A 12080-nucleotide genomic window follows, 5' to 3' on the forward strand; every position below is an offset into this window, starting at 1 on the left:
CTGTGTCCTGGGAGAAGGGGTGTGTGCGCGTTTAGGGGGACAGCACGGGAGTCTGGGAGTCTGTAGCTCTCGGCATCCAATTTGAGGGCGCAGAGCTCAGCCACCAAGATTACTTGCGCCCTACTGTGTGTAGAGAGGGAGGGAGGGGCTCTGGGAAGGGGTGGTCCTGGGGTGTTGAGGGGGTACCGTTAGGGGGCGGGGCCCCCTGGTCGGGGTTTGGGGGCAAGCAGGGGTGGAGTCCGGGTTCGGGATCTGGTGGCGAGGAGGAGGAGGAGTGGGGGAGGGGAGGGGCAGGGGGCGGAGCCGGCGGTGGGGGGGGATGGGCGAGGTTTGGGGGCGCGGGGAGGGGCGATGTCTCCTCTGCCGGCTCCCGGAGGGAGGGGAGAGGGCGGAGGGAGGGAAAGAGGGAGGGAGACCGAGAGAGAGACCGGGTGAGGGAGAGACAGCGAGAGCGAGAGAGCGAGAAGGGAGACCGAGGAGGCACGGAGCGGGCGGCGGCGGCGGCCGGAGGAAGAGGAGGAGGAAGAGCCGGCGGAGCCGCGGCGCCCGGAGCGGCCGGACGGAGCCGGGGGCGGGCGAAGCCGGGAGGGGCGCGGCGGCCGCGGCTGAAAGGGGACGCTCTGCGGCCGGCCAGGCCCGGTCCGCGGGGGGGGGTGAGGTCCGCGGCCCCCCCGCCCTCCCCCCGGCCCCCGCCCGCCCCCGCCCCGGCCCGCTCGCCCTCCGGGGCGGTGGGGCATGGCCTGAGGGTCCTCCGCCTCCGGGGGGGTGGGGGGTGGGGGGAGGGGGGAGGGGCTGCGGGCGCCGCCGACCGGGACTCAGCAGCCCCGCCAGGCAGGTAAGAGGCCCGAGGAGCCGGGGGTTCGGGGGGCGCCGCGGGGCTGGGGAGGCCGGAGGGGGCGGGGGCGCCCGGACGTCCTTGGCCGCGCGTCGGGCTCCCGGCCCCGGGCGTGCGGTGCGGGGTGGGGGGTGGGGGTTCGGGAGGGGACCGTTGCCCCGGGCGACGCCAAATTGGGTTGCGCCGGGGTCCCCCGTGCCCCGTCCCAGATCGCCGACTGGATGGGAGGATGCGCCCCCACCCCCGCCAGCGGAACCCCCGGCCCGGCCACTCCCCCGCCTCCCCACCCGCCGCCTGCGCCCCGGAGCTCTCCGGCCGCCGCGCGGGCCCCTCCCCCGGCCACCCCGCGCCCACCCCCCGCAGCGGGGGTCTGGCCTCGGCCTCCCTCGCCCCCCGCGACCCCCCTCGAGGTCCTGCCTCTCCCTCCGGCTCCTCCGAGCCGCTCCGCCCGCGTCACCAGCGCCCCTTCCCCACCCGCCGCCGCCTCTCCCTTCTCCGCCGGCCGGCGCGCCCCCTCGGCGCCCGCCCCCGAGTCCCGCTGCCGGGCCCCCGCCCCCTCTCCCGCCGGGCTCTCCCCCGCGGGCTCCTCGGCCCCGGCCCGCTCCCTCTCCCGCCTCCCGCCGCCTCCTTCCCTTCTCCCGGGTCCCCCGCCGGCCTCCCCGCCGGCGCCGACCCCGGCAGCTCCCCGGGCGCCCCCTCGCTCCATCCCCCCCGCGCCGGTTGCCAGCCCGTCTCGGTGCCAGCTGCGTGCCAGCTATTCTTAGCCGCCGCGCGTTTGATTCATGCCGCCCCGGCGGCGTGTGCCCGCTGCCTCCTTCGGGCCGCAGGGGGAGGGGCCGGCGTGGTCCCGGGGTGGCGGGCAGCGCCCCCGCGCGCCGCGGCCGGGCCAGCTCCGCCTTCCTCCCAGGGGCGACCCCGTTGGTGCCGGGGTGAGGCTGGCGGGCAGCCAGGGCCGGCCGAGGGGGAGTGGCCGCGGGCCCCCTGTTGGGAGGTGCGGGGTGGAGTCGCGCGGAGCCGGGGGGAGGCCGGGGTTCCGCGGGGTTCCGCGGGGTTCCGCCAGGGCGAGGTGGGGCCGCGCCGCCCGGTACCTGGCGGGGCGGGAGCCGCACGGGCCCGAGCTCGCGTGGGGGAGTGGTTGGCCGGCGGTGCTGCTGGCTCGCCCACAGCTCTTGGAAGTCTCCTCGCATTTTGCCTTCCCTCCCCAACCCCGCCAGCCCATCCCCACTCCCCCAAAGTCAGCAGTACCCTCCACTGCTTCCCATCTCCATGGCAACGGTGCAGGAGCTGGGCCTGGTGTGGGGGGGGGGGGGGGTGGGGAGGGACCAGACCAGACATTCTGGTTTCCGGTGCTGGGGTAGGAGCGGGGGAGAAGATGAGCCAGGCGGACCCCATTGGGGACCCACTTCCCTAAGGCTGCCTCATTGGAGAAAAGTAAGGATTGGGAGATGACCGCACCCCAGTCCCCGGACCCTCACCCCACTCAGGGCTCCCAGCCCCAGTCTCCCTCAGCGTGGGGCCACCAGTGCCAGGCAGTGCTGGTCCGCCCACCCTGCATCGCCAGTTCTCAAACATGCCCACAAATCACCCCCCCCCCCCCCACCGACACAGGCCACCACACTGCTGCCCCCTGGACAGCCCTCCCAGGCCGCCTCCCCAGCCCCCCACACACCCTCCTAAGAGGCCCCCAGCAACCTGCACAGGCCGCCTGCTGTGCTTCCCTCAGGGACACCCCATGCATGATGCTCCGCCCCATGGCACCCCTTCCCGGTGCCCCTGGGACACTGGTCCCCCAGCACACCTTTGCAGCCACACTTCAGTGAAGTCACCGGCTCCACCCTCTCCGGGCACCACGTGGCCTCCTGCTCCCGCTGCCCCGGGCTCATGACACCTCCCCGTTTCCCTTACTACATCTCAGCCCCATAGCCCCCTCCCCCCACCCCGCCTCCTTAGCCAGGGAGAGGGTGGGAGGCCTCGGCTGAGGGGCCAGGCTGGGGCCAGGAGGGCAGGGTGCCGGTGGGCCGTCCACCTGTCTGTCCTCGGCTAATTTTAGCTGCATTTTCCGTGGCCTGGCAAAGTGGGCCAGTAGCTCCCGCGGTGATTCTGCGGTTTCTGGGACACCAGCACGCTGACCCAGCGGCAAACTGGGGCGCAGGCGGGGCGGGGGCTGCGAGCAGGGCCAAGGGCAGGGAAGGAGACATGTGCTGGCAGCGTGGCAGGGATGGGGGTGTGTGCACAGGCGGCCGGAGCGTCTGGGGGTGTGTCCAGCCTCCGGCCTCGGGCCTGCCCGCCTCCGGCAGCGTGGGGCCCGCTGGCCTTGACTCCTGGGCCGCCCAGTGTGCCTGGGGCCTTTGGAGGGTTGGGGCTCCGAGGCTGACCGCCGCCCTTGGCCCCCCACCCCCCCACAGCGACCTGTGATGCTGCCGTCCCCCATCGCCCCGTGTCCCCACGATGACCCACAGCCCCGCCTCAAGCGAGGACGAGGAACACCACAGCGCCAGCGAGTGTCCCGAGGGCGGCTCGGAGTCCGACAGCTCCCCAGACGGGCCCGGGAGAGGCCTCCAGGGGACCCGGGGCCGGGGCAGCGGGGCACCTGGTAGCCTGGCCTCGGCCGGAGGCCTCCAGGGCCGCTCCATGTCTGCCCTGGACGACGCCCACTTCAGCATGATGGTCTTCAGGATCGGCATCCCGGACCTGCACCAGACAGTAAGCGACCTGCCCCCGGAGGCCCCCCGCCGCCTGGCCCTCGATTCCAGACCCCCCTCCTGCTCCCCCAGACCCCCCACCTGTTCCAGCATCCCCCCCCCCCCACCCGCTTCCCCAGCCCGCTCAGGCCCCGCCCTGCGGCCTTGTCGCCCCCCTTCCCCCCCAGAAATGTCTGCGCTTCAACCCTGACGCCACCATCTGGACGGCCAAGCAGCAGGTGCTCTGCGCCCTGAGCGAGAGCCTGCAGGACGTGCTCAACTACGGCCTGTTCCAGCCCGCCACCTCGGGCCGCGACGCCAACTTCCTGGAGGAGGAGCGGCTGCTGCGGGAGTACCCCCAGTCCTTCGAGAAGGGGGTGCCCTACCTGGAGGTGAGCCCCACAGCCTTCCCAGGTGAGAGGAGGCGTGTCCCGCCACACAGCTGCCCCCCCCCCCCACCCCGTTTCCCTCCCTGCCAAGACCTGAGCAAGGAACCTTCGGGATCTCCGGGCCCCTGAGAACCACCTAAGAGTCAGAGAGGCCCAAGTCCAAGTGACCGTCGGTTCTCTGAGCGGCAGAGAGGCCTTGGGGAAGTCACGTCCCAGCTCCAGGCTTCTCCTCGCCCGTCACGTTGGGGAAGGATTCCTAGTTTTAGCAGGTGTTTGAGATCATTCCCTGATAGTCTGCACAGCAGGCCTGCGCCCCCACAGCGGGTCTGCGCCCCCACAGCCGGCCTGCGCCCCCACAGCGGGTCTGCGCCCCCACAGTGGGCCTGCACCCCCACAGCGGGTCTGCGCCCCCACAGCCGGCCTGCGCCCCCACAGCCAGCCTGCGCCCCCACAGCCGGTCTGCGCCCCCACAGCCGGCCTGTGCCCCTCTGCCCACCCAGCCCAGGCCGCGGCTGTTTGCACCCTGGCCCTGAGCTCAGCGGGAGTCCGGCCTCCTCCCCAGGCCCTGACTCTGGCCTCTGCCTCCCTTCCCCCGCCCCTCGCCTCAGTTCCGGTACAAGACCCGCGTTTACAAACAGACCAACCTGGACGAGAAGCAGCTGGCCAAGCTGCACACAAAGGTGAGAGGACCCTGCTGGCACCTGCCCCCCCCCCCCCATCTCCCTGTGCCCTGCCCGGAGCCCACTCCCCAGCCCCTGCCTCCCCCACCTCTTCCTGACAGCCCTCCACATCCCTCGACCCTTTTGTTCCTCTGCCAGGACAGCCCCCCAGCCCCCCCTCCCCGTATCGTAACTCCTGAACCTCCCCTTGTGCCCCTCATTCCTGTGCCCCGGCCCACACCGCATCTGCCTGGCTCCCACCGTCTTCATGCTTGGACTGTCCTGTCCCACCTCCTGGGTCCCTCATACCCATGCAGGGTCCCTCACCCTCCTCAGCCTGGACTGTGACGCCCAGTGCCCCTCTGCCTGGGGTTGATTCGTAGGTTCCCCGAGTCCCCCAATCCCATGGCCTAATCTCTACCCGGTCCAGGGATGCCCGTCCCCAGCCACTTCTGTCCTCCAGGCCCCTTGCCTTCCCGTGCTCGGACCATGTGTCTCTGCTGGTCCCGAAAAGCTGGGAGGAAGCCAGGGGGCTGCTTTGTTTTTTGTGTTTTGTTTTTTTTAAAATATATTTTATTGATTTTTTACAGAGAGGAGGGGAGAGGGATAGAGTTAGAAACATCGATGAGAGAGAAACATCGATCAGCTGCCTCCTGCACACTCCCCACTGGGGATGTGCCTGCAACCAAGGTACATGCCCTTGACCGGAATCGAACCTGGGACCCTTCAGTCCGCAGACTGATGCTCTATCCACTGAGCCAAACCAGCTAGGACGAGGGGGCTGCTTTGGTCCACAGTGAAGCGAAGCCCGGCCAGTGTGGCTCAGTGGTTGAGCGTTGACCTATGAACCAGGAGGTCACAGTTAGATTCCCCGTCAGGGCACATGCCCAGATTGCATGCTCGATCCCCAGTAGGGGGCGTGCAGGAGGCAGTCCATCAATGATTCTCTCTCATCATTGATGTTTCTCTCTCTCTCTCCCTCTCCCTTCCTCTTGGAAATCAATAAAAAAAAAAAAAAATTTTAAAAAACAGTGAAGTGGCCATAACCGGTTGGCTCAGTGGGTAGAGCGTCTGCCTGTGGACTCAAGGGTCCCAGGTTAGATTCCGGTCAAGGGCATGTGCCTTGGTTGCAGGCACATCCCCAGTGGGAGGTGTGCAGGAGGCAGCTGATTGGTGTTTCTAATTCTCTATCCCTCTCCTTTCCTCTCTGTAAAAAAAATCAATAAAACATATTAAAAACAAAAAACAGTGAAGTGAAGGATCCTTGTCATTTGGGGATTCCTCCTCATCTCCCGCCAGCATGCATTCAGCCTAGTCCTCCCCCCAATATTCCACCCCTCCACACCTGTGCTGTCCGCTGCGGGAGCCACCGGCCACAGACAGCTCCCCAGCACGTGCAAGTGTAGTGGGTCCCCGCGCTTAGCCAGGCTCTGAGAGTGAAATGCATGCCAGACTTCAAAGAAACATGGATGAGAGAGAAACATTGGTCAGCTGCCTCCTGCACGCCCCCTGCTGGGGATCAAGCTCAAAACCTGGGCACGTGCACTGACCTGAACCTGTGACCTCTTGGTGCAAGGGATGACCCTCAACCAACTGAGCCACACCAGCCAAGGCATTTTTTAAAATTAAAAAGTTTTATTTATTTATTGGTTGATTTAAGGGGGGTGGGGAAGGGAGAGAGAAACATCAATTTGTTGTTCCATTTACTGATGCATTCATTGGTTGGTTCTTGTATGTGCCCTGACCGGGGATCAAGCCCACAACCTTGGTGTATCAGGACCATGTTCTAACCTACTGAGCTATCCAGCCATGCTGTTCCCTGTATTTTGTTTTCCTTTCCTTTCTATTCTTTTTTTTATCCTCACCCAAGGATATATTTTCCCACTGATTCCTAGAGAGAGTGGAAAGGAGGGAGGAGGGGGAGAGAGAGAGAGAGAGAGAGAGACATTGATGTGAGAGAGACACATCGATTGGTTTTCTCCTACACATGCTCGCACCGGGGCTGGGGAACCTGCAGCCAAAGTGTGTGCCCTTCACTGGGAATCGAACCTGAGACCCTTCGGTCCAAGGGCCGATGCTCCAACCACTGAGCCAAACCAGCTAGGGGCCCCTTTCTTTTTATTTATTTATTTTTAACGTATCTATACTGATTTTTATTGACTTTAGAGAGGAAGGGAGAGGGAGAGAGAGATAGAAACATGGGTGATGAGAATCATTGATCAGCTGCCGCCTGCACGCCCCCCTACTGGAGATCGAGCCCGCAACCCAGGCATTTGCCCTGACCGGGAATCGAACCGTGACCTCCTGGCTCATAGGTCGATGCTCAACCACTGAGCCACACCGGCCAGGGCCCCCTTTCTTTTTTTAAAAAGTGGCTACTAGGGACTCCCAATGCCTTGTGTGGCTCATTGTGTATTTCACCGGAGACCCCAGCTTTACCCCCGGCTCCCTCACGGGCCTGTCCTCTCTCTTGTCCACGACCCAGACCGGACTGAAGAAGTTTCTGGAATACGTGCAGCTCGGGACGTCTGACAAGGTGGCGCGGCTGCTGGACAAGGGGCTGGACCCCAATTACCACGACTCGGATTCAGGAGGTAGGGACGGGGTCAGGGGCTCCAGGGAGGCGCCCAGCACCAGGCCTGGGGGCTGCATGTGACTGGCTGTCTCACCCTCAGAGACCCCCCTCACGCTGGCTGCCCAGACGGAAGGCTCCGTAGACGTGATTCGAACCCTGTGCCTGGGCGGGGCCCACATCGACTTCCGAGCCCGGGATGGCATGACAGCCCTGCACAAGGCCGCGTGTGCCCGCCACTGCCTGGCTCTCACGGTGAGGCGCCAGCCCCCCAGGACGCTCCCGCAGATCCGAGACACCCCCAAATTGCCGTGTTTCCCACACAGACTGTCCCCGGCAAATGGCTCCAGACCAGCGATGGCGAACCTTCTGAGCTCGGCGTGTCAGCATTTTGAAAAACCCTAACTTAACTCTGGTGCCGTGTCACATAGAGAAATTTTTTGATCTTTGCAACCAGGGTAAACCAAAGGCATATATTTTTGAGATTTATTTTATATATTTAAATGCCATTTAACAAAGAAAAATCAACCAAAAAAAATGAGTTCGTGTGTCATAGGTTCGCCATCACTGCCCCGGACCCTCCCTCCCCCTCCCCCTCCATGGTCACGCCTCCCACCGGTCTGAGATCCCCGCTCAGGCCCCAGGTGCAGCCACCTCCCAGCTCAGGACCCGCTACAGCTGGTCGTCACACGGGCCTTCCCCTGGGCCCAGGTAGATGACACGACTCTCCCGACACCCAGATACTCGGTGTCCCCCACCCCCTCTGACCCAGCAGCACCCTGTCCCTGTGTCCCTGAGGGGTAGAGACCCTCCTCCACACACACCTGCAAACACAGCCCCCTCTACCCTTCCCAGCCCAGCGTTCACTCCCCAAGCACACGCCCCCTCCGCCCGAATAGAGGAGCCACATCTACCCACAAAGTACATCCACGGAGTCAGCTTGCACAGTCTTATTTTAAGATGCTCTTCCCTTTTTCTTAAATATATCGATTGGAGAGCGACATCGACGTGTTGTCGCACTCGTTTCTGCATTCATTGGTTGATTCTTCTGTGTGGCTGACCGGGGATCGAGCCCAGAACCTTGGGGTATCAGGATGATGCTCTATCCAACTGAGCTACGCGGCCAGGGCTGCTATTCCCTTCCTCCCACCCCCTCCCGAGGGGGCTTGAGCCCTCTTCACACACAGGCCAGGATAGATCACCCCCAAAGATACGCAGCTGTGGGTAAACGCCCAGATCCACAGGTGGCCCAGCTTAACGGGCCCCCCTCCACCTCCCTTTCTCCAACCCCTTTTTGAAGAACCCCAAACGTGCCCTGGCTGGTTTGACTCATTGGATAGAGCGTCGGCCTGCGGACTGAAGGGCCCTGGGTTTGATTCTGTTCAAGGGCACATGCCCGGGTTGCGGGCTTGATCCCCAGTAGGGGGGAAGGGGGGAGACATGCAGGAGTCAACCAATCAATGATTCTCTCTCATCATTGATGTTGCTAGCTCTCTGTCCCTCTCCCTTCCTCTCTGAAATCAATAAAAATATATTTAAAAAGAAAAAGAACCCCAAACGTAGTCAAACTCCTGCCAACAAGCCTCTTATACCCTGGAACCCACAGACCCTCGTATGTCCCCCAGTGCCCTGCCCTCCCCCCAGATCCAGACCTGACCTGTCAGTTCTAGTAGCCACTAGCCACCTGGGCTGTTTACATCTAAATGGACTAAAGTGAACAAAACTCAAAACTTAGGCTTCTGGTGCCCGGCCAGTGCGGCTCAGTGGTTGAGCATTGACCTCTGAACCGGGAGGTCACGGTTTGATTCCCGGTCAGGGCACATGCCCGGGTTGCGGGCTCCATCCCCAGTGTGGGGTGTGCAGGAGGCAGCCGATCAGTGACTCTCTCTCATCATGGATGTTTCTCTCTCTCTCCCCCTCTCCCTTCCTCTCTGAAATATATTTAAAAACAAAAACCTTGGGCTTCCTGGGCTCTCTAGCCACGTGTGGTTGCTGAGTTGGGCAATGCAGCTGTGACCGTGGCCGCGGCCGCAGAGCGTGCCATTGGACGGCGCCCAGTGGGCCGTCCTCCCACAGGGCCGCGCCAACCCTGTCCTGATACCACTAGATGCCTCCAGCCTTCTGTGCCCAGAGGGGTCCCTTGAATGGACCCTCCCTGCCCCCAGGGCCCCTGGCCCCCGAGAGGCTGGCCCGCTGGCCCTGACCCAAACTCGCTCTTCCCAAGGCCTCCTCCTGGGCCCCATCCTTGGGATCTTGGTCCCAGTAACACCTCCCACTTGGCCAGGGGCCTCCTGGGGCCAGACTCAGTTCTGTCATCTGTCCCCACGGCCGTCCCACCGAGTAGGTGGGCACGAGGCCCCGCGTTCCCTCTACAGCTCATCCCACGTCCCCCTAGGCCCTAGGGCAGTGGTCGGTACACCGCGGCTCGAGAGCCACATGCGGCTCTTTGGCCCCTTGAGTGTGGCTCTTCCACAGAATACCGACTTCTGCGCACGGGCCACGAAGTTTCAGTCGCACTGTACATGTGCACCCGCACGTGGTATTTTGTGGAAGAGCCACACTCAAGGGGCCAAAGAGCCGAATGTGGCTCGCGAGCCGCAGTTGGCCGACCACTGGCCTAGGGGAAGGTTGGTCTGCAGGCCTCTTCCCAGTCCCCTCATGGTTCACTGGGGATGGGAGAGGCTCAGAGAGAGCAAGGGCCAGGCTCAAGGTCGCACAGGGCATCAGAACTGAGCTTGGCCTTGGCCAGTGGAGGTCACCGGACTCCCCGCCCGGCTGGCTCTTCAGGACGAGCCAGTCCTCCCACAACTGTTGTCTGCCTTGTCTCCCTTCCTAGGCACTCCTGGATCTCGGGGGCTCCCCCAACTATAAGGACCGCCGGGGGCTGACCCCTCTGTTCCACACGGCTATGGTGGGGGGCGACCCCCGCTGCTGCGAGCTGCTGCTGTACAACCGGGCCCAGCTGGGCGTGGCTGATGAGAACGGCTGGCAAGAGATCCACCAGGTGCTCCCGCCTGGGCTGGGGGCGGGGGGCGCGCTGGGCACGGGGCAGGGTGCCTGGGCCCACAGGGGGGCACGGATCAGGGACCCTGGTCCGAGGGGCTGGGGATCAGATGCTAGGGGCCTCACGGAGGGTGGAGGTCAGGGCACAGGGCCCCCAAAGAGGAAGCGATGGGGGTGTCGACACCGGAACCCCGAGGGAACATGGGCGGGGACGGCTCCTGGGGCTTCTGAGCGGCCAGGCCGGACGCCTGGGCCTCGGAATGACAGGTGAGGCGACGACCGGGGTCGCCAAGAGGGAACAGGGTCCGAAGGGAGCAGGGCCGTGGGTCTAACCGGCCCCTGCGGCTCCTGTCCCCCCAGGCCTGCCAGCGGGGTCACTCCCAGCACCTGGAGCACCTGCTCTTCTACGGGGCTGAGCCCGGAGCCCAGAACGCCTCGGGGAACACGGCGCTGCACATCTGCGCCCTCTACAACAAGGTCTGCACGGCCCCGGCTCCAGCCCTGGCCTCCCTGCGCTCTCTGCCCCTTCTCTGTTCCGCCCGTCCGTCCGTCCATCATCCATCTGTCCATCATCCATCCGTCCATCCATCATCCATCCAACAAGCACTTACTGAGCATGGTCCCTGTGTCAGGCCCGGAACTGGGTGCTGAGGACCAGGTAGTGAGTGAGCCGGACAGAGCGCGCAGTGGGAGCTCACGGGGATCCAGGTCCCTGCGGGAGCCCACGGGTGGGCTCGGGCTCCAGGCTGGTGCCACCTGTGCCCAGGTGAGCAGGTGTCAGCTGAGTAGAAAGCGGGGAGAAAGGGCGCTCGGGGCCGGGGCATGGCCAGGACGGAGAGAGTCGGGACCATCACCAGACGGGACAGTCTCCCTTCAGCTGCCAGCACAGCGCCTGCTGAGCACCAGTGCCCGTGGGGAGGGCCCTGCAGGGGGCAGAGGAAAGGCCAAGCCCCAGCCGCTGGAGAGGGGGCACCCCGCCCCTGCCCCCGCACCCCCGGGGACAGTGTGTTATAAATGGCAGCAATTCAGGACCAGTGGGTGGGCTCCCTCAGGCATGGAGGCGATCTGCAAAGAGCTGGCAGAGGGTCTCAGTTCCTCTGGGCCAGCTGGGTTGGCAGGAGCTGGCGCTTTCGGCCTGATGGTCAGCCCCTTGCTACTTGTGTGGCAGGCGGTCCTGGGCGGGAGCCCCTCTGAGCCTCAGTCTCCCCACCCACTTCCAAAGGCTCCCTGCCTGTCCCCCCAGGGTCGCTCAGGGCGTGGCCACCGCTGTTGGTCCACAGCCCCTTCTCCCCTCCCCCCTGCCTGTCTCCAAAACAGCCCCGCCCCCTGTGCCTCCCCAGCACTGGCAGAGCTGGGATTGGCAGGTAGCCACCGCCACCCAGCACGCAGTCTGCTTGGCGCCTGCAGAGGGGGGACTCGGGCGGGGGGGGGGGGGGGTGGTGGTGCGGTGCTTCTGTCTCTCCTGCTCCCTGACACGGCCTCTGCCCCAGCCCCCTGGCTCCCCCCTCCCCCCTTTGCATGGCCTGGGGGCAGCCCAGGGGAGGCCCCCAAACAAGCCCTGTCCCCTCTGGGAGGCTCCGTCCTCTCCCTGACTTGGGAATGGCATCAGTTGATTGAAGGGGATAAAAGATCCCGTATATTAAGTGCTCATCCCTGGAAGGCAGCTGTAATAATAATAATTATTGTCATTATCATAACCGTTATCAGTCAGGATCCAGTCAGGAGGTGGAAACCACACCATTCATTTGAGCAGGGGAAATGTAAGATGAGGAATTAATAAGGAGAACGATTCCTCCTGGCAAGTCGGATGGGCCAGCCGCTCCCCTTCCTTGGCCTCCTCCTGCTCGTCTGTGAAATGGGCCAACGGCAAAGGACCAGGCGGCTGAATTGTTTTTGCTTGCTCTTGGCCAGGTGCTTAACGAACAGACGCTCCACACGCAT

General features: G+C 64.4%; 1 protein-coding gene across 2 annotated transcripts in view; it reads left to right on the forward strand.

The window, feature by feature from the left end:
- The first annotated feature begins 774 nt into the window (after positions 1-774).
- The window catches only part of SHANK1 (SH3 and multiple ankyrin repeat domains 1), a 52593-nt gene continuing 41287 nt past the window's right edge, over positions 775-12080 (forward strand). For both annotated transcript variants that reach the window (XM_036296209.1, XM_036296210.1), the window contains exons 1-8: positions 775-835; positions 3241-3538; positions 3705-3908; positions 4514-4585; positions 7050-7158; positions 7240-7391; positions 9973-10140; positions 10500-10616. In XM_036296209.1, coding sequence (XP_036152102.1) covers positions 3284-3538; positions 3705-3908; positions 4514-4585; positions 7050-7158; positions 7240-7391; positions 9973-10140; positions 10500-10616 — 1077 coding nt within the window. In that variant the 5' untranslated portion in view covers positions 775-835; positions 3241-3283. The remainder of the gene's footprint in view (positions 836-3240; positions 3539-3704; positions 3909-4513; positions 4586-7049; positions 7159-7239; positions 7392-9972; positions 10141-10499; positions 10617-12080) is intronic.

This window comes from Myotis myotis, unplaced genomic scaffold, assembly GCF_014108235.1.
Source record: "Myotis myotis isolate mMyoMyo1 unplaced genomic scaffold, mMyoMyo1.p scaffold_m19_p_28, whole genome shotgun sequence".
Lineage (NCBI taxonomy): Eukaryota > Metazoa > Chordata > Mammalia > Chiroptera > Vespertilionidae > Myotis > Myotis myotis.